Raw genomic sequence first — 21,189 nt, 5'->3', positions numbered from 1 at the left:
TCTTGGTAGGAAATGAGCAAAAACCTGTGGGCATGGATAAAAGAAGAATAATCAATCTAGACAGAAAAAGCCACTCGTGGTATCATAATGTTAAGGCCTGAGATGGACTCCAGACACAGCCAGACTAAACATGACCTAAAACAAAAGCAAAAACAAAGCACAACAGAAAACAACCAAACAACTAGATGGAATTTAAAACGTCCTTTCAAAAGATTAGCCAGGCTCAACTGGTGACAAGATAATCTTCATTACAGTAATTTAGTTACTTTGGTCTTATTTTAATTCCATGCAGTCATTTTCTTGAGGTGAATTTGACAAAGAAGGGCAAATATGGACTGCTGTGTCTATGAAAAGGAGATATTCTCATAGCTGAGCACACCGTTCATATCATATCAAATCAAAGGCCAAAATACCTGCACAGTCTTGGAAAGTAGGAGCACTGGATCAATATTATACTGACTTCCTCCCTGATCATACCTACCATTAAATATAGAAAAGCCTTTTGGTGTAGGAGGCTGTGCCTGACTATCGCAAGCATTCCCCACATAGCAAATCTGAATGAATCACTAGAACATTTCCAATTCGGAACTACTAGTATAATATTTACACTCTTTTAAGCTTACTAGAATTATTATTTTGACTACTTCTAAAAATATAAGCCCTTTCTGTGTCACTCAGCCATAAGGCATTTAAGTCAACCAGAGCTCTTAGTCAAAGCTGATTAACAGGTGGATTAAGATGAGTTAATGGAATAACAAAATATTTGAAGATAACATAGCTATGTGATACATAAAAATGTAACTGTAACACTTACCTATCAGCCCCTTCTCCAGAGTGAAGGTTTTGTTTGTAAACATACATTCAAAAGCCACAATGTGAAAAATCTTATTCACTGTGTTGTGAGTCCCAACTATTCGAATATACCTGGGGGTAAAAAGAGGAGAAAATCTGTTGAAGAAAATGAGCTTCCATCATAACTAATCCAAGGATAACAGAAAAAGATACACTATGTGAACATACAGTCTACCAGAGCACAGACTGAGAGAGACTCTGAATAGGCTTCAGACCCTATACCTGCTCCTTGGGGCTAGCTCAACTGAGTCTATAAAAATTACAGCAAAATTAGGGAGGTACCACTTTCCAGAGAATTAAGTAGAACTCAGATTTGGTTTACCTAGAAAATCAAACCAGGGGCTGTTCAGCTCAACTCCCAAATGTCAGTACAATTATACATCCATGAGACATTTACACTGGAAAATAACAAACAGCTTCTATCCTTACCTCATGGTTAGGAATGTGCCTGTGCACAGGTGCACAAACACACACAAAATCAAATACTTTCCAGCTCAATGGAAGCTTTCACCCAATGGACGAAATGCATGAAATCAATACTGCTTTCTCATTTAAAGTAAAAAAAAAAAAAAAAAAAAAAAATCCACAGAAACTACTGAAAACCACTCACAGTTTCTTGTATTTTAATGTTGCTCCTAAGTTCTCATTAGGATGTGAACCCTATATTCTTATGCCAGTCCCCAACGTGACTGCCAGGATGCCTTCTCCTGGCCAGAGGAAGTGATGTGCAGAGGTGAGCCAGCCTGCTCTGCAGACTCCCTCCTGACCGCAGGGAGCTGGCATCTGCACACAGTGCAGTTTCATGGGGCAGCCTATTCACACTCTGGATCTCCCTGGAGGCTTCACCTCTGCCAAACAAGCATTAATCTTGGAGCAACTTGCCCCCTTCATTCTCCAAAGAGACCTGACAGTTCACAGGTTAATGAACAGACAAACTGACTCTTCTGAGTGTCACTCAATTCCACGGGGAACGTAATGTGCTACACACATTCTGGAATTCAAAAGAAGAGCAAGGCAAAAAATAACAGATTAACTGATAATACTTTCCCAAATTACGAACTATGTGCTCTGAAGGATGCAGCGTATTAAGCGTATTAAATGAACAGATTTCAATTAGCAGATGACAGACTGGGCAAGGTTTTAGTAATATCTTCCCTCCGCTGTGTAAAACAACCTTCCATTTAGATGATGTAATTTTACTTCTGAGTTAATCGCTGTTCACTAATTTGGTAATTTCCTTACATTTCTCATCCCTCCAAGTTAACTGTATAATGTAAATGCCAATTAAAAAAAATTCACATTATAGAGGCTATATTTGGGGGTTCTGTATCATGAGCTATTTTCCCTCCTGTTTCTTCAAGCCTGAATCTCACCGCAATCCCTGTGCACCTCATTTAGCCATCTGCTCCTTGACATGAACTGATCGCTCATCTTCATAACCAATAGTAATGCCCTCTCTTGGACTGGCTGCTCTATGTTCCCATCCCCGCTGCAGGGAGACATCATTCTTCCTGTGTGGCGAGTCAGGGCAACCGCTGTGCTCACCATCGCCCTCTGGGTAAGCAGGAGGTTGGCTATGATCTGTTCTCTCCAGCCCTCAGGGCAGACAGAAGGTGTTGTTGACTTTACTGGGTTTGGATAGGTGGATGGGGTTCACTTAAAATAAGTTCTAAATGGTCTGAGTAGAACAGATTGTGTTTTTCTTTACTGCTGGCAGTAACAATCTCTCTGGGCTTTCTGGAACGGAAGGGGTGTGTTAAGCCTGGCACCTTGGCCTGAATCTAATTTTATCCATTTCCTTAAACCCACAGGAACTCAACAAGCATAGCATTTTCAACCGCACATGGTTGTGACAGTGAGTGCTGCTATCTGCAACCTTGGAGGGAATATGGTTTGGTGGAATTTGATCAGATCATTTTCCTGTTCTCTAGGTCAAATCTTTCAAAGGAGAGATAGCTCTCCTAATACTGAGGAGATAGAGGAGAAAGGGAGGGACTAATAGGGCCTTCCCCCAGTGGTAGTTCTTAAGGTTAACAGTTCAGGCTGACCTAAGGGGATGCACTAATGTTCCCTCCCTCTCTTTCTTTTTAAAACATTATATGGAACCAACCTCCAAGTTTAGATAACAGTCATTTCCCAAATTTTACCCTGGTGTAAATATCAGGAATGGGAGAAATTAAAGAACTTTCCCCTCTCTCATCCCCCAATTATAGGAAACTGAAATAAAAAACTGTACTGGCATACATTTTACAACCTTAATGATAGTGTTTGTGATAACTAATAAGATAATGTATATGACTGCAAAAGCATTGAGAGATTGCCTCCAGATAAAAAAAAGTTCTATATAAATGAAGATAATGTTATCTCTGCTGCATAATCCTGAGGTCAAATTAGCAATTCACCACTGTACATCACACTTTTTGATTAGCCTGTTATATGTAATGCTCATAACAAGTTTAATTATTCTAGTTCTACAATACTCTCTAAGTCTCCATAAAATTATAGCCTAATTTACAAAAGTGGCATAAAGTCCTTACTCAAATACACATTAAAAAATGGTAACAAAATCATAGCAAAGAAGCCATGCTCCTTTTCTCCAGCAAGGAGTCATTTAGCTGAGGACTCTGTCCTCCACTGAAGATCTTGACTAGAAATAGCAAACAGGCTTTAACTAATCCCACAACTTCAGTGACTGGTAGGGCAGCCCGGAGCTCTCCATGAAGAACTCAGGGGCCCTGATCCAGGAGCAACGTCCAGAGGGAGGAGGAGGAAGCACCTTCAAGGCACCCTCCTCTGTCACAAGCAGGTTTTCTTAATGGGGCTCCCAACGGAGCATCCTGCAGGCAGCAGTTACCACTATCCGAGCCATTGAAGACCCAGGGGCTGGAGATGGGGGAGAGAGAGTCCTCGCTACTTTTTTTTTTTTAAAACAAAACTTGCTTCTGGGTCATGACGCCTAACAAGAAGTAGATCCTACATTTTCTGTCACAAAAGATTTTGAGTAAAAGGTAAAACTTAAGCTTAATTTTTTTCTTTCAACATCATCTCTCCAATGCACACTCAGACTCTGACTTAACCTGATGATAAGGGCAGTGGCAGCTAGTGACTTCATCAGTGTGCAGAAAGGAGAGCTGCTGAAAAATGTGACAGCTATCCTTTGTTCTCTCTGAGGTCCTCAACAGTAGCTCAGACAGTTGGAAGATAATTAAAACTTAAACAGGGCCGAGGAAGGCAGATATGCAACAGATTGGCCATTTCTGATGGAGATGAACGCTGTCCACACGAGCTCTGGTGTAACAGTCTGTTTCCAACATTCTCCTCCCTCCCCTATGTTAGCTGTCTTCTAGTCCTACTCACGACTGCGGCCTCAACACAGTTCCAAACAGGATGCTTCAGTGCAGAAGTTTCTAGGAGCTATAATGCTGTGGGTGAAGAGAGATTCTTCTTCGATAAAATTAAACCTAAACCCCTCCACGGATAGCACTCTAAAAATTGAGAAGCACTACAGAGTTCTGAAGTATTATCTTTAGTGTTTAACAGAACCAGGTTTGTCATCCAGCTCTGTCACTTAATTAGCTGTGTCACTATGGGATAAAAAGCTTTAAACCTTTTGAATCACAGTCTCCTTCTCTATAAAATGGATCAATACACAAATCTTATATGATATTTAAATGAGATAAGTAGTTAAAGTATCAAGTGCAGGGTGTGGCAGAGTACAGTATCATTAAACATAAATGCAAAGAGTAGATCCTTGGAAGCAGAATTTCTTTTGGACTTCAAGACTATTGGGTGTCTGGGAGAGCATTCCTAACTATGGGTGTTAAAGTGGCGCATCCAGGCCCAAAGATGGACTTCAAGAGCACAGGCCGGGGCTAGTCCGTCCCTTTAGGGCCCCACAGTATAGGTATTATGGGCCATGGCAAGAATCTGCATTCCAAATGCAGATTACCTGGCTCTATGTCACTTCCTGCTTTAAGCCCCTAGCCTTAGAAAAGTCTATTTAAAATGTTCTTGACCTAAGTAAGCTCTGCATAAAGAAACAAGGGAAGTCTTCTGCCCATATTTGGTCCAGCTACCTGTGCCTACAGAAGAGTTTCTTCTTTTGTGCAAACTCTGGAAGTTTGGGGTTTTAATTTACCAAGAAAAGTAGCACTTCTTACAAAGAGAAACCATAATACTGTGACCTAGAAAATTTTTGCCTTGGAGATTTGATCGTATTCCCTGCCTGTTCTGGGGAGGTACTACAAATTCCTATTCTTAATCTTCTTTCCATCATTTCTTGTCAGGATGCTACCATATTTCATTTCTAAGCCACAAACAACACATCTTTAACAAACTGAATACAAAAAGCAGCAACTTATACCCCTCACTTTAAACTCGTTGGAAGCCTCGAGTCTTTGTTTCTATAGTCTTTAGCCTACTTGTGGTTACAGTTAATCCTTAACCTTCACCTCTAGTTATATGATCACCTAACTTCTGAACTGAGCAGATTCTACTACAAGATTGAATTCAGCAAAAAATATTTAAATGAGCTCCCAAGGGATAAACTAAAGCCAAAATCCATCAGAATTTTATTCTCTGATAAACAAAACTTGCTTCTCAAATTGAACTTTATATTCTTGGGTTAAACAAAGACTCTGGAGAAAACTAGAGGCAGCCTAAGGCTGGGATCCTAAACAACACAAGAAGAGACCCCTAACATTTTGGCTCTTCCTCTGAGGTCCCCATGGAGAATTCTGCAGTGCAAAACTGTCCTTTGCTGTGGCCAGAAGCAAGTCACCTGACAAGAACTTTAGCTACAGCATTTTCTAGGGACTCAGGACCATGTGGGTTTTGAATTCACCATTTCCACAATTTCCCATTTGACCTTTCCTTGCAAGGAGATATGAAGAATGTACATAAATAATTCTCCAGCCCAAGAAGCTGGTAACGTCTGTGGGTTTCCCCAGGATGATATTTTCTTCTAGTTTTAGGTACAGTGTTAACGCTCTTCTAATCAAACCCAGACCGGAGGGGAAAGTGACTTTAGGTCTTGTTGCTAAGGCAGCAAGTAGAAAACAGTTTACTGCCAGAATGACAAAAAGCTTCTAGAAAAAGCATGTTGCAACAGAACAGATTTGCTACTCTTAGAAAACCTTCCCTCTGGCTGATCTGTGGAGCTATAGATTCTCCTCCACTGACTTCAGCAAAGGGTCCCAGCAGCATTTGCTTATTTGAGAGAGGAAGACTTACTGAAAGGTTAAGCATTCTGCAGAGTTAGCGTAAGCAGAGGCTACTGTCTTGGAGAACAGCCCTGATACTGTCTGACCATTAGCCCTGCAGAGGGAGCAGTTATGTTCTAGCAACTCCACTACTCAACCTGAAGGGCAAACAAAACAAGAAGTCATTCTGTTTCCAGAGAAAATTGATGCTTTATAGAATCAAGCATGCAGAGCGCATAAGACTGGTAAATAACTACTAACACATCATAACCCAGTGCAACCCAAAACAGAAAGTCATTTCAACATCAGAGACACATATTTAAGCATTGTGTTTTATTTGGGGGAAATGTGCACTTTGAACAGCAGGCTTTTCTCCCCACCTCTGTGTATGTAGAACCCAAAACCTGCCCATGATGCCTTCAATCTGTGAAAACATATTTGGAATTAATATCACAAAAGAACTATAATATTTATTTACATAAATCACATGAAAATGATATAACAGGTAAATTTGTTTACTTCGTTTCTGCTTGCACATTTACCAGTTAATAGCCCCTGTAGGTATACTGGGTAAATCCGCTATTGATCAAGATTAAACAAACACTAGAAACAAGAAATTCTGCTAAACATTGTTTGGAATGGATCAGAAAGACAGGATATAAACCTTCATCTGGAGAAGTTCATAGTGCAGTTTAGAAGGTAACACTAAAACCCATCAAACTGTATGATTTTTGACAGGATTAAGCTGAAAGAATGACCTACGTGCTAGTCAGAGCTTCACAATGCATTAGATACAAAATCAGGGGCAAGTTCCTTAATTTCTCCCGGTCTCAGGCTCCATATTGGTAGCAATGGTAAGTAGAAAGACATAAGAGCCACTGACCTATTCACACATGATAGCCTAATCTTAAAATAGCTAATTTAGCAGCATGAACTCCAAAAGTCCTTCCTGCAAACAAAACAAAACAAACATAGCTAAAAGAGAAATAATCCCTTCCCCGCAACACACACACAACTACTGTCTTATCCAACAAATATCAATATTAACTGAGCATGTGCCAACTACTCCTGCTGGGTGCTGAGATACAGGATTGGACACTATAGGTAAAATCTATTCCCCATGGAATTTACATTTCAGGTCAGGAGACAGACAACAAATGAAAAAATCAAACAATTCGCCACTGGTTGGTAAGTGATCTATTGATATTTAGCATAGAACTTCATAGACAAACTTGCTAAACTAGAAGGATAAACAGTTATATTAACAAAAACCTCTCCCTTAAGGAACAGAAGAAGAGTCAAAAGGGAAGTCATGACTAGCTCTGCCTGAGAACATGGATATACTGTAAATGAGTGCATTGTACATATTTAGCAGGATATAGGCAAACATCTAATTAAGTAGGTTTCTTAGGATCTGGAAAGAGGAACTGATTTGAATTCCACGGGAAGAAACGCCTTATTTATCTCATGGCTTAGTTTTCTTTTTATTGCTTTTTTTCCCCAGAGAATTAGCTCTGCAAATTTTCAAGGGATTACAGAAAGACAAGATGGCAAGTGAAAGATAGAAAGCAAAAAGTGAATGAGAGAGAGAGGTACGGAGGGAAGAAAGAAGGGGGAAAGAGAAGAGGGATAGAGGGAGGAGCAAGCGGAGGGAGGAGCAAGGGGAGAGAAAGACCATGAATATGCATAAACCAATCCCTTCTCTGTCTCTGTTATGCGCTGTGAGCAGATTCTCAAGTGGGAATACTGCTAACCAATTTTACTACTCAATGAAACATTTGAAACCAATACAAAGCATATTTTAAGAAATAGAACTGAATTACCAAAAGTTCAATATTTGCATTTTTTCATTAACTTTTCCTCTAGACTAAGATGCTGGAAGCAGGAGAGAGAATTTCACCAGTTTTATCTTTAAAATGGCTGCATTATCTTTTTCAGTTTATCCAGTAGGCTGTGCATTTCCACGAATGTAGACAAATGAGTCTAATGGAATTGTGCACTAGAGAAAAAGTAGAAGAAAATTAAATTTGTTAGTTTCCCTATGAATCTGTAAGAACTCATTTGGTCGCTATGACCTACAGCAAGCCCGCTTTAGGATCGTGATGGGTAAGGGAAGTTTCTCTCTCTTTTTTAAACCTAAGACTACGGTGGGGATATGCCACTTACTGTAACTTATAATTTGAAGGGCTGGAGGAACCTGTTCTTTTTTTTCCTTTTAGAGTAGAAGATTAAATACAGAAGGAAGAGAGGCAAACAAAAAGAGAACGAATTTGCCTCTCCCAGAGGAAAAATCCAAGAATCCTTCTAAAAATGTAACCATCTGACATCCTGAGAAATAAGACAGGAACCGCCTAAGACGGTGAGAGTGATGGAAGTGAAAAGTGAGCCCCACGTCAGGAGAATGACCAAAGAGAGCAGAGGGGTAAGGGAGGTCAGAGCCCTGAGACACCAGCACTGGAGTCGGAGTGAAAGCTGTCTGCGTCGGAACACACCCCATGTGCTAGGCCCTGCATGCATCATTTCAATTCACAGAAAACTCATACCCTACACACTTATGCAATCAGGCTGGAGACTTCAAAGCTCGACACAACACACATCCATCAAAGTCTCTGTGTTCTTTATGAGCCATGCAAAGAAACCTGTGTTCCAGGCAATAACAGGTCCTAACAGAGAACTAGCTGAAATGTATTTGGAGAAAACAAGCTCAACCCAGAAAAGCCACACACTTGTCCCCTACTATTGCCACACTGCTTCGATGCTCACAGAAAATTTTCAGGGACCCTCCTTTGCCCTTTGGGAATTCTGGGCCTTTACCTAGAGAATCAATCAGGGAAAGAAAAAAAAATCCACAGATTTACATAATTCAGGTATCAGTGTTACTACTTACAAAGCTAACAACCAGAGGCAGAGTAGTCAGAGCAAACAAAAAGAATATTACAGAAAACTTGACCACTCACACCAACAGCACAGGAAAAGCGAATGATGATAGGAGACAGAGAAGCACTTTTGTCCTGGGCACAAAAACTGGTGTAGTATGTTGTCTCTGGTTTGTTAAAGCCGGAAGCACATGGTTGATTACACGGTAGAAGCCTGTACACTCCAGCTTCCAAAGAGCATGAAGGAATACTAATTGCAGCACTAAGAGACTTTTGTTGTTAAAATCTGCAACGTGTTAGAACTTCAACACGAGCAAAACAAAACAAAAGAGCAAGATGCTCCAAGTGGTGCTACTGGCAAACTACAGAGCCCGCAGCTTGTCATAGGGGCTGAGCACATACCGGACACCTTCAAAGCTGATGATCTGCCAGTCATTTTATTTATTTTTTTTCCATTTATTTTTATTAGTTGGAGGCTAATTACTTTACAACATTGCAGTGGTTTTTGTCATACACTGAAATGAATTAGCCATGGATTTACATGTATTCCCCGTCCCGGTCCCCCCTCCCACCTCCCCCTCCACCCGATCCCTCTGGGTCTTCCCAGTGCACTAGGCCCGAGCACTTGTCTCATGCATCCAACCTGGGCTGGTGATCTGTTTCACCCTAGATAATATACATGTTTCGATGCTGTTCTCTTGAAACATCCCACCCTCGCTTTCTCCCACAGAGTTCACAAGTCTGTTCTATACATCTGAGTCTCTTTTTCTGTTTTGCATATAGGGTTATCGTTACCATCTTTCTAAATTCCATATATATGTGTTAGTATACTGTAATGGTCTTTATCTTTCTGGCTTACTTCGCTCTGTATAATGGGCTCCAGTTTCATCCATCTCATTAGAACTGATTCAAATGAATTCTTTTTAATGGCTGAGTAATATTCCATGGTGTATATGTACCACAGCTTCCTCATCCATTTGTCTGCTGATGGGCATCTAGGTTGCTTCCATGTCCTGGCTATTATAAACAGTGCTGCGATGAACATTGGGGTGCACGTGTCTCTTTCAGATCTGGTTTCCTCGGTGTGTATGCCCAGAAGTGGGATTGCTGGGTCATATGGCAGTTCTATTTCCAGCTTTTTAAGAAATCTCCACACTGTTTTCCATAGTGGCTGTACTAATTTGCATTCCCACCAACAGTGTAAGAGGGTTCCCTTTTCTCCACACCCTCTCCAGCATTTATTGCTTGTAGACTTTTGGATAGCAGCCATCCTGACTTTGCCAGTCATTTTAAAAGACACTTCCCTGTACTCATGCCTTTTGTGTTAGGAGTCCTATGCACTGATGAAGTTTTGAAGCCTGTCCCAAACCACATTTCTACTGGATTAAGCAAACAGGTTGGGAAGTGGAATAGTTTGGCAAGGATTTTTTTTTTCTCCCTCCCCAAAGCTTCTTAAGAGTTCAACCATTCATGACCTAGACTTTACTGGTACAGCATTAGTGTTAAGTCTGTGATCAGAAAGAAAATGTCAATCTTTACACTTGGCTCAGAAGTTCAAGGAAAGAAAAACTTACAAGTGAAATGAACATAGGGAAAAAGTACACTTGGTAAGAGAGAAATTTTTTAACAGACAAGAGGATTCTATTATATGACTAACAGTCACTGCTACTGCTGTGGTGTTTGGAATTCTCATTAAAATAAAACAAAACTGGCTTAACTGTTTCTTTTCTTTTAAATTTTTAAAAGAAATTTTTACCCATCAGTTCAGATCAGTCACTCAGTCATGTCCAACTCTGCGACCCCATGGACTGCAGCACGCCAGGCCTCCCTGTCCATCAACAACACTCCCGGAGCTTATTCAAACTCATGTCCATCGAGTCGGTGATGCCATCCAACCATCTCATCCTCTGTCGTTCCCTTCTCCTGCCTTCAATCTTTCCCAGCATCAGGGTCTTTTCAAAGGAGTCAGTTCTTCACATTAGGTGGTCAAAGTATTGCAGTTTCAGCTTCAGTCCTTCCAATGAATTCCTTTAGGACCAGACTGGTTGGATCTCCTTGCAGTCCAAGGGACTCTCAAGAGTCTTCTCTAACACCACAGTTCAAAAGCATCAATTCTTTGACACTCAGCTTTCTTTATAGTCCAACTCTCACATCCATCCATACATGTACTGGAAAAACTATAGCTTTGACTACACAGACCTTTGTTGGCAAAGTAATGTCTCTGCTTTTTAATATGCTGTCTAGGTTGGTCATAGCTTTTCTTCCAAAGAGCAAGTGTCTTTTAATTTCATGGCTGCAGTCACCATCTGCAATGATTTCGGAGCCCCCCAAAATAAAGCATCTCACTGTTTCCACTATTTCCTCATCTATTTGCCATGAAGTGATGGGACCAGATGCCATGATCTTAGTTTTCTGAATGTTGACCTTCAAGTCAATCTTTTCACTCTCCTCTTTCACTTTCATCAAGAGGCTCTTTAGTTCTTCTTTGTTTTCTGCTATAAGGGTGGTGTCATCTGTGTATCTGAGGTTACTGATATTTCTCCTGGCAATCTTGATCCCAGCTTGTGCTTCATCCAGCCTGGCATTTCGCATGATGTACTCTGCATATAAGTTAAACAAGCAGGGTGACAATATACAGCCTTGACATACTCCTTTCCCAATTTGGAACTAGTCTGCTGTTTCATGTCCAGTTCTGTTGCTTCCCAACCTGCATACAGATTTCTCAGGAGGCAGGTCAGGTGGTCTGGTATTCCTATCTCTTTCAGAATTTTCCATAGTTTGTTGTGATTCATGCAGTCAAAGGCTTTGGGATAGTCAATAAAGCAGAAGTAGATATTTTCCTGGAACTCTCGTGCTTTTTGAAGATCCAGCGGATGTTGCCAAGTTGATCTCTGGTTCCTCTGCCTTTTCTAAATCCAGCTTGAACATTTGGAAGTTCATGGTTCACATACTGTTGAAGACTGGCTTGGAAAATTTTGATCATTACTTCGCTAGCATGTGAGATGAGTGCAATTGTGCGGCAGTTTGAACATTCTTTGGCATTGCCTTTCTTTGGGATTTGAATGAAAACTGACCTTTTCCAGTCCTGTGGCCACTGCTGAGTTTCCCAAATTTGCTGGCATACTGAGTGCAGCACCTTCACAGCATCATCTTTTAGGATTTGAAATAGCTCAACTGAAAAAAAAAACCATGTCTTGCTCCGGAAACGTACAGATTTTCTCTGCTTCCCTAACATGATGAAATTTCATGATGCTGTAGTATGGGTCTATTATCTTTAACTGGGTCGGGTACTCAGAAGGCCTTCACAATCTGGAAATCCATGTACTTCAGTTTTGGTAAATATTCTTAAATTATTGACTTTTTCCCCTGAATTTTTAAAAATCTCTCTTTATGAAACTCCTAGTTTTGAATATTGGACCTCCTTATCTTTACCTGTACTTTTTTTTATACTTCCTCTATATATCTTTATTTCTTTTAACTCCATATAAGTCTACCTTTTGTTCTAACGTAAACATTTCACTCCTGGGTATATATTTGAAAAAAGTAAAAACTAATTTGAAAAAATACATGCACCCCAAAGTTCACAGAAGCATCACTTACAAATTGCCAAGACACATAAGCAACCTATGTGTCCATCAACAGATGGGTGAACAAAGAAGACATGATACATATATACACACACATTCATACAATGGAATACTGCTGCTGCTAAGTCACTTCAGTTGTACTACTTAGTCACAAAAAAGAATGTAAATTTCCCATTTGCGACAACATGAATGGAGCTGGAGGGTACTATGCTGAGTGAAGTAAGTCAGAGGAAGACAAATACTGTATGATATCACTTATATGTAGAATCTAAAAAGCAACAATAAACTAGTCAATATAAACAAACAGAAACAGATTCTCAGTATTGAGAACAAACTAGTAGTTACCAGTGGGAAGAGAGGGGGAGGGAGGGGCAAGATAGAGGTAGGGAATTAAGTGGTACAAACTATGTATAAAATAAATAAGCTACAAGGATATATTGTACAACACAGGGAATATAGCCAGTATTTTACAATAACTATAATTGGAATATCACCTTTAAAAATTGTGAATCAATTTTTGGACACCCAAAACTTATATTCTACATCAATAACTCCCCTCCATACAAAAACTATATATAAATTCCTAACTCGGAGGGCAGGAATTAATATCTCCATTTTATGGTTGAAACTGAAATTTAGAGGACTTTAGTGCATTAATCAACTGTGTTGCTTACCCCACCAAGTAACATATTTAGTTTATGGTTTCTTATTGGTGCCAAAACCCAGGAATCAGGGGAAAGAGTGCAATGTTTTGAAAAAGGTTGCTTTTACTGGTGTGAAAAACATTCAGGTCAAATTAGTAAAAGGTGAAAGTGAAGTCGCTCAGTCATGTCCGACTCTGCGACCCTATGGACTGTAGCCTACCACGCTCCTCAGTCCATGGACTTTTCCAGGCAAGAGTACTGGAGTGGGTTGCCATTTCCTTCTCCAGAGGATCTGCCCGACCCAGGGACTGAACCCGGGTCTCCCGCATTGCAGGCAGACGCTGTCTCCTGCATTGCAGGCAGACGCTTTACGATCTGAGCCACCCCAGGTCAAATTAATGGAATAGCAATTCACATAGTAAGAATCAGGTTGTATCAAGAAGTCAGTCAATATTTCAGAGCAGGCACATTGGTAGTGATGGGGTGGGCAGCTATCAACATGCTATGATGGGTGGGGAACCAAAGATCTTCCTGCCCAAAGAGGCTTCTTCTCCCATCCTTTCTGAAAAATCCTCTTGGAGTCACTTGTATTGTCATCGTTTCCAGGTGGATCGGAGGCCAAGCAGTATCCCAGCTGCTCTCTATACAGTTTGAGTCCTGCAGTCATTAAGCTCAGTAGGCGTGGAGTCACTAAGAACTGGTTCCCTCCGTGCTCTTGCTGACTGCAGCCTTTCTTAGAATTGACCACGTGTTAGCTCTGCTCTCTGTGAAGCATGAGGAGGTGACCACAGGAGGGTTTTAAGTCATTTAAAGTAGGGCAGGAGGTGTCTGAAGCAAGGTCCTGGAGCAACACCCCGCTGTGTGCGGCAGAAGGTGAGCAGGACATGGTGGCTGTCTTTATCATTTTTTTTTTTTTTTTGGTAATTTTGTTCTACTCTATGGAAGAGTTCCTCAGCTTTATCATTTGTGCACTCTACCAAGCTTTCCATTTCTGCTTTAGTATTTTAAATTTCCAAATGTATTTCATATTTTTCAAATGCTCCTTTTTAATGGCTTCTTCTTGGTCTAAGATTGCTAGATTTACTCTAATCTCTCTGAAGATAGCAATAATTTTTTAAACGATTTCATCTCCCTGTATAGTTTTTTTCCTATTTGTTCTAGTCTTCATGTTTCTTATTAGTTTCCTCGAATGTCTGGTTGTCAAGGAGGTTGTCAGGAAGGAACCCAGACATATAAAAGGAAATTCTGAAGATACAGTTGCCTGAATGGGTCAACAGTCAGTAAAACCTCACTTTCACTTTCAGATTTTTTAGTTCTTCTCTCTTGGACTGATCATTATTCTAGAAAGATATTTCTAATCGTATGCATGGAAGATATGGGCTTGACTACCAGAGTTTCAGAGTGAAAGGAAAGCATATTTGCCTGTGTGTGTGGCAGGGGAGGTATTACTGAAAGGTGGAGTCTAAGCCTCAGACCGCCTCAGCTTCCTACAGGATGATCTTTCTCACTTGTGCACAGTTTAGAGACTTTCTGTTTCATCTTCATCAAAGAAAAAATTTCCAAAGTCAGAAAGAGAAAGACAATACTATATGATCTCACTTATTTAAAAACAGATTAGAATGATAGTTGCCAGGGGCTGGGAAGTGAGAGAAATGGGGAGATGTTGGTCAACTAGTACAAATTTCCAGTTATAAGTTCTGGGGATCTAATATACAGCATAGAGACTACAGCTAATAACTGTATTTTAGGCTTGAAAGTTGCTAATAGACTAGATCTTAAGTGTTCTCACCATTTAAAAAAAAAAAAGATACTTTTCTGAGGTGATGGAAATGTTAAATAAACATATTATGGTAATGGGAGGTAAGGTATGGTACCTTACCATATTAAGGTATGGTAAACCTTTCACAACATATCTATGTCAAATCTCCATGTTATGACCTAAATGGGAAAATAACTTGAAAAAGAATAGATACCATGTTTGTGTATAACTGAATCGCTTTGCTGTGTACCTGAAACTAACACAACATTGTTAGTCAACTCTGTTGTTGCTGTTTAGCCACTAAGTTGTGTCCAACTCTTTGCAACCCCATCGGCTGTAGCCCCACCAGGCTCCCCTGTCCATGGAATTTCTCAGGCAAGAATACTGGAGTGGGTGGCCACTTCCTTCTCAAGGGGATCTTTCCAACCCAGGGATCGAACCTGCATCTCTTGTTTGGCAGGCGGATCCTTTACCACTAAATCACCAGGGAAGCCCTAATCAACTATACTGCAATATAAAATAAAAAGTTTTTTTTTAAATCACCATGTTATATATTATCATGTTTAGCTTACACAATGTTATATGTCACTTTTATCTTAACAGAATTGGAAAAAAGAGAAGAAATAAATCTTCCAGTTTTCTATCAGAGTGGGAGAGAAGCGGTCAAAGTTGAATGAAGTGGGGAAGAGAAGCTAGAGCTCTTAATTGTTCCATAAGCACGCAGTTAACGAATTCTCCTCATTTTAGCCCCTTCCTACCTACCTCCTTCATCATAGTGTCAAAGGTGCCTGGTGCCCCTAATTTCTAAGCCACTGAGGATTTAGTAGTTTAGGATTCAGTTTTCTTTTTAAATTTACGTTATTTATTTATGGCTGTGCTGGGTCTTTGATGCTGTGTGGGCTTTTCTCTAATTGTGGTGAGTGGGGGCTACTCTCTAGTTGCGGTGAATGGGCTTCTCATTTCAGTGGCTTCTCCTGTTGCAGAGCATGGGCTCTAGGATGCTCGGGCTTCAGCAGTCGTGGCTCCCTGACTCCAGAGCACGGCTCAATAGTTGTGGCTCATGGGCTTAGCCGCTCCATGGCATGTGCAGTCTTCCCAGACTGGAGATCAAAACCCCTGACTCATGCATCGGCAGGCAGACTCTTCACCACTGAGCCACCAGGGAAGCCCTGGACTCAGTCTTCTTGAGCCTGTTAAGTCATTAACCACTTGCTCATCTGCTTTACAGCTTCTTCCGTGTTTTTAATCTCCTCTTTCCATTTTTTTTATCCTTGTAGATTAATACTTTAAAAAATTTCTTTACTGTCATTCTAGTAGAATCTTGTCCTGAAGGATGTGAGAATCAATGTGTGTTCATTAGCCATCATTATCTGAAAGCTTAAGTATAATATTTTTCACCAAAGTGTATCCATGCCTGTAATTATTCCTATAAGGATAGAGGTTTCAATCACAGATCTTTGCTGGACTTACTCAGAGACCTTGAGTCTTCCAAACTGCTACGGCCACAAGGGTAAACCTTTAAATTGGTCTGGTACTTAGGACAATAACACAAGAGATAATAACCATTCTTCCTCATCTCCTTCCCTGTCTTTAGCCTGAGGGCTACAACACTTTATTCTTATTCTTTCTTGTCTTGAAATAACATTGTCACCTTGTAGCTGCTCCTCCATCCCCTCCCGTTCCTTGTCCTATTCCTTCTACCACATCTTCAAATGGTTGCCTCAGATTACTTAGCTATTTTATTTTCTGAACTGGTTTTTCACTAATTAAATGTCCAAACAGGGATATGTCCAGACAGTCACATAAATTATCACCATTCTGCAGAAAGATTCAAATCATTGAGTTATTGTGTTAGCCATAGTCTCCCTCTCTCAAAAACAAAGAAGGAGGTGTTAATTCCCACTGAGTAAAAATAAAATAATTCCGTTCATCCTCACGCTGAAACAGCTGCACAGACAGTATTGGCTGCTCTGTTTATCTTAATAACTGTGGAAAAACACCATCTCCTCCCCTTCCCACTCTCTCCAGAACAATCACCATGCTGCACATGCAGATGGGGTGATTAAGACTCTCTGGAGCAGAGACAGGCTTGTCTGGTGCTCTTCCTGCACATTCGTGCTGCACCCTTCCTCTGCTGCTGTCACAGGACCCAGTTGGTTCAGATAACAGCTGCTGCAGGGGACCTGATAGATAGATTCAGCTGGGTCGCCTGGAGGCTCCCTAAAGTCCCAGCCAGCCAGCTCCATCGAAGCAGAGCCATGGACACAAGTGCCAAAGTAAGAGAAAGTACATACTGTACATCCTCATTAATCCTTGCAGTTATTGCAGCAGCAGCAAAAGGAGAAGGGGCAGAAGAACAAAGAAATACCTTACAGGCGTGGGGAGTGGGGCAGCCAAGAGTTCTAAACCAGACAACTGGCGCGCAAGACCCAGGTGTAACAGGAGGAAAGCTTTCAACAAGGCCCCATTCAATTGTACTGCTTATTCCAGGGAGCCCAAGAAAATGCTCAAGGTTTGGCTTGTTTTCATCCAGTGACTTAGGATTTAAAGGTAATAGGAAATAATTTCCAACTGACTGTGAACTTTTTGTGAAGATAAGGAAAGTTAAACACACAGGATGTCCAACCATCCCTGTTTGCCCAGGACTGTGCTGGTTTTACTACTGAAAGTCTCCCAGTCCAAGAAGTGGCTCAGTCTCAGGCAAACCAGGACAGATGTTCACCCTCCACCACCAACAGCTATTTCCCCTTCCAGGACTTTTGTGAACCTGGGCTGCATTCATTTTCTGCTCATTATTCTCTTTATCTTCCAGGGCCACTCCTACCACATACATGCTCTCCAGCCTCTATCACACACAGTCAAACAAACAAGGGCATGAAAAGGCCATTGTGTGTTGAACTCTCAGTGGAAAAGAGAACCCTGTCATTCATTCAGAGTCCTCCCAGCTTCCTTTTTGGAGTCCCCATCAGAAGCACAAGTCTTCTAGCCACAGAGTGGATCAAAATGATAATGGCGGAAACTGAAAACATGGCTCATCTCAGTGCCTGGAGAAACAGTGCATCCCTCAGTATCTTTAAAATGCTAAACTCCAAAAATGAAAGAAGCCAAAGAAAACGCAATTACACAGAGGCTGATAATTCAGTGTGCAGATTACGCAGGCTTTCTTTTCAGCCCTCCCGTCCCTCTGGTCCCAGTCATTAGGCCATTTCACTACTCATTAGCAGGGAGGAGGAGAAAGGAGCAGAGGGGGAAAGTCGAACTAGCCGATTTTTCTATTTATGAGCAGGTTTCTGAGGGAGGGTGTTCAAACTGTTGGCTCCAGAGATTCTTCGGTAGGAAGAGAGGATGCAGAATTGGAGGCTGTGGCACTGTCTATCGATTTTAATCATTTGGTCTCTCTTAATTCCCAAAGAGAACAAATGGTTGCTCCTCTATTTTCACTGAAAAGGCTAGCAAAAGTATAAATGTTAGACAAAAAGAAAAAAAATAATAGTTAAGCCACATAGGGTCCCATCTTTAAAAAAAAAGTCCTTTGATAAACACCAGAGACAACTGATAATACTGCCAATTTACAAAATAAATATAATTGGATGATTATGTATTACATTTTAGAAAATTTACAGCCTATATTAAAGAAGTCCTTCAGTTCAGGTTAAATGTGAAATTCCAATTTGAGAAAGACACCAAAAAGGGCAATTCAGTTTTCAAAGTTAACTTCTCAAAGCCTCAGTTTCTTTATTCATAAAAGGGAAAATAACACGACCTAACTTTGGGGAGTTAAATGATACATGTATTAAGTGGTTGGTCAGTACCTGACGAGGCACATACTAAGTGCTCAGTAATTGGCACAATCGCTAGCGAATAGTAGGTACTTGATTTTATGATTATATCTGACATCATTAATTTAAGAATGTTTTAAATTGAGGAACTATTATATGCTGAATACTGTGAACCACTAGATATGGAAATAAATATTGAACAAATCAATTCCTAAAAGGCCCACTGTTTTAATGCAGATAAGTTATTACAACATATATTAATAAATGTTATTTTACAAGTACTACACAAAATAGCATAACAGCACAAACGAATGCCACCTAATCCAGACTGGGAAGATCAGAGAAGGCGTCTTGGGTGTGGGGGCTTCCCTGGTGGCTCAGTCAGTAAAGAATCACCTATAACGCAGGAGACCTCAGATGTGAGGCTGAGTGCTGAAATATGAGTGGGGGATGTAAAGAAAAAAATGTGCATGGAAGAAAAATCCAGGGAGAAGAGTGGTATGCGCAAATGCAGGAATGCAACACCCAGGAAGTCTGGGAGGATTGTGGGCTAGAGAGTAGAACTGAGTCTAGACTGCACTTGGCTGGAACAGAAATTAAAAATGGAAGCACAGGACTTGGCTATGAAGAGTAAAACAAGATGATGCTACAAGATCTGTTTTACCCATTAGTAGGTGGAAGTTACCCGAGCATGTTTAAAGACAAGTTGTAGGGGAGAGAACTCAGTGGGGAGGGGTAAAAGCTGCTCTTCCTACCAACCTGCGGGTTGAACGGCTTCTGATTTAAGGGTATCACTGACCAGTTTTAGCAAGACAAGGTCTTCTCAGTACCTGTTCAAACACTGAGGCAGTTTGAACTGATGGTTCTCAACCCTGGCTGCCCATCAGAATCACCTGGGGAACTTAAAAATATATGGATGCTACCCTTAGAGATTCTAATCAGAATGAGGCAGAGATTCTAACACACACCTAAGGGTGGGAACCATTAGTCTAAATCATAACAAACACCTATAGTCATACAAAAATAAAAACACATGTTTCAAGAGCAAAGGTTAATTACCTTGGGGTTAATGCTGCTCCAGATTACTGGATTCTACTTCAGTGTACCGCCCACTCATTTTTCTGGCTCCATCACTAGCTACCTTCAACCAGATGCCCTATGTTTGACTCAGGGTTTCTATGCCCTGCTATTGTGGTTTCTGCTCCTGGGCATACCTTTCTCCCCTTATTCTCTTACTTCTGGAAAGCCCAACTCAATAGGTACATGCTTCATGTAGTCTCCCATTAGTACTGATTTATCTTAAGAAGCAGTAATTCCTCCCTCACCATTGTTCATGTAACTTCTATTAGAGCATGTCTCACATTGTATGATTCCCAGGGGGGAGCAGTGGTAAAGAATCTGCCTGCCAATGCAGAAGATGCAAAAGATGCAGGTTTGATCCCTGACTAGAAGTAGGAAATGGCAACCCACTTCAGTATTCTTGCCTGGCAGGCTACAGTCCATGAGGTCCACAAAGAGTCAGACACAGGTGAGCATGCACACACACACACGTTTTATGGTAGTTAAGTGTTTGCTTTCCGGCCTCCCCTACTGAACCCTGATATTCCTGAAAACAGAGACCTTTTCTTATTTTTTGTTTTTCAAAGCACCCAGCATAGTGCCCAGTAGCATGCAACAGTGTCCTCAAATGTTAGCTAAATGAATGAATCAACGTGGATAAACAAACGGTAATCATAAGAACTGTACTTAAGAATACAAGAATTTAAAAAGACTGTTAAAGTTCATCAAAGCAAATAATATTTATGTGCAATTACTTCTCAGAGGAGTATAAGTTATTCCCAAACAGCAAAGGACAAAGAATATTTCATGGGTGTTTTACAGAGTATGAAACTAGATGCTTATGTCTTGGTATATAAAAATCTCAGTTAAACAGTACATCTTCCTTTTTAACTTCTGTTTATAAGGTAGCCGAATGCTGGTGGGACAGTGCACAGACAGCACATGGTGGCAGGATTTGGTGAGTACAGAGAAGAAAGGAAAAACACTAGTAAGATTTCTAAGTGACAACTGTCAGCAGGTTGGAGAACTGCTTATAAATACAATAGAATTAAATAACCATGGTATGATGGCAGAGTCGCTCAAATATCATCACAGAGGAGAGATAAAAATTCCTCTCTAGAAAGATGATGATATTGAAATCTGGCTTTCACTCATGGGAGTGTCAGTAATAGGAGAGAATGGCCCGGAAATGACAGAACTTATGATTTAAGAGAAGATAAAGGTAAAAAAAACACACACACACACACACACACACACCTCTCCTGCTTATTGCTATGAGAAGGTGTATATTGCTTACTTCTATGGGATTCATCAACATCTATTTTTTAAAAAGTTACTCTAACTCTGAAAAGTCTACATGTGATAATCCCCAATTCTATTATTATGATTACGTTTATCCTGAATACTCTGGGTAAATATAACTGGGAAAAAT

The 21,189-nt window shown here is 40.6% G+C and overlaps 1 protein-coding gene across 3 annotated transcripts in view; it reads right to left on the bottom strand.

Moving 5' to 3' along the window:
• Positions 1–21,189, bottom strand: part of BTBD9 (BTB domain containing 9) — a 405,610-nt gene that overhangs the window by 144,365 nt on the left and 240,056 nt on the right. For all 3 annotated transcript variants that reach the window (XM_070456511.1, XM_070456510.1, XM_070456509.1), the window contains one exon: positions 815–924. In XM_070456511.1, the coding sequence (XP_070312612.1) occupies positions 815–924 (110 nt within the window). The remainder of the gene's footprint in view (positions 1–814; positions 925–21,189) is intronic.

The sequence above is a fragment of the Odocoileus virginianus genome, chromosome 27 (genome assembly GCF_023699985.2).
Source record: "Odocoileus virginianus isolate 20LAN1187 ecotype Illinois chromosome 27, Ovbor_1.2, whole genome shotgun sequence".
Taxonomy (NCBI): Eukaryota; Metazoa; Chordata; class Mammalia; order Artiodactyla; family Cervidae; genus Odocoileus; species Odocoileus virginianus.
The sequence above is the reverse complement of the archived record's forward strand: the minus strand, read 5'-3'. Positions and strand labels throughout refer to the sequence as shown.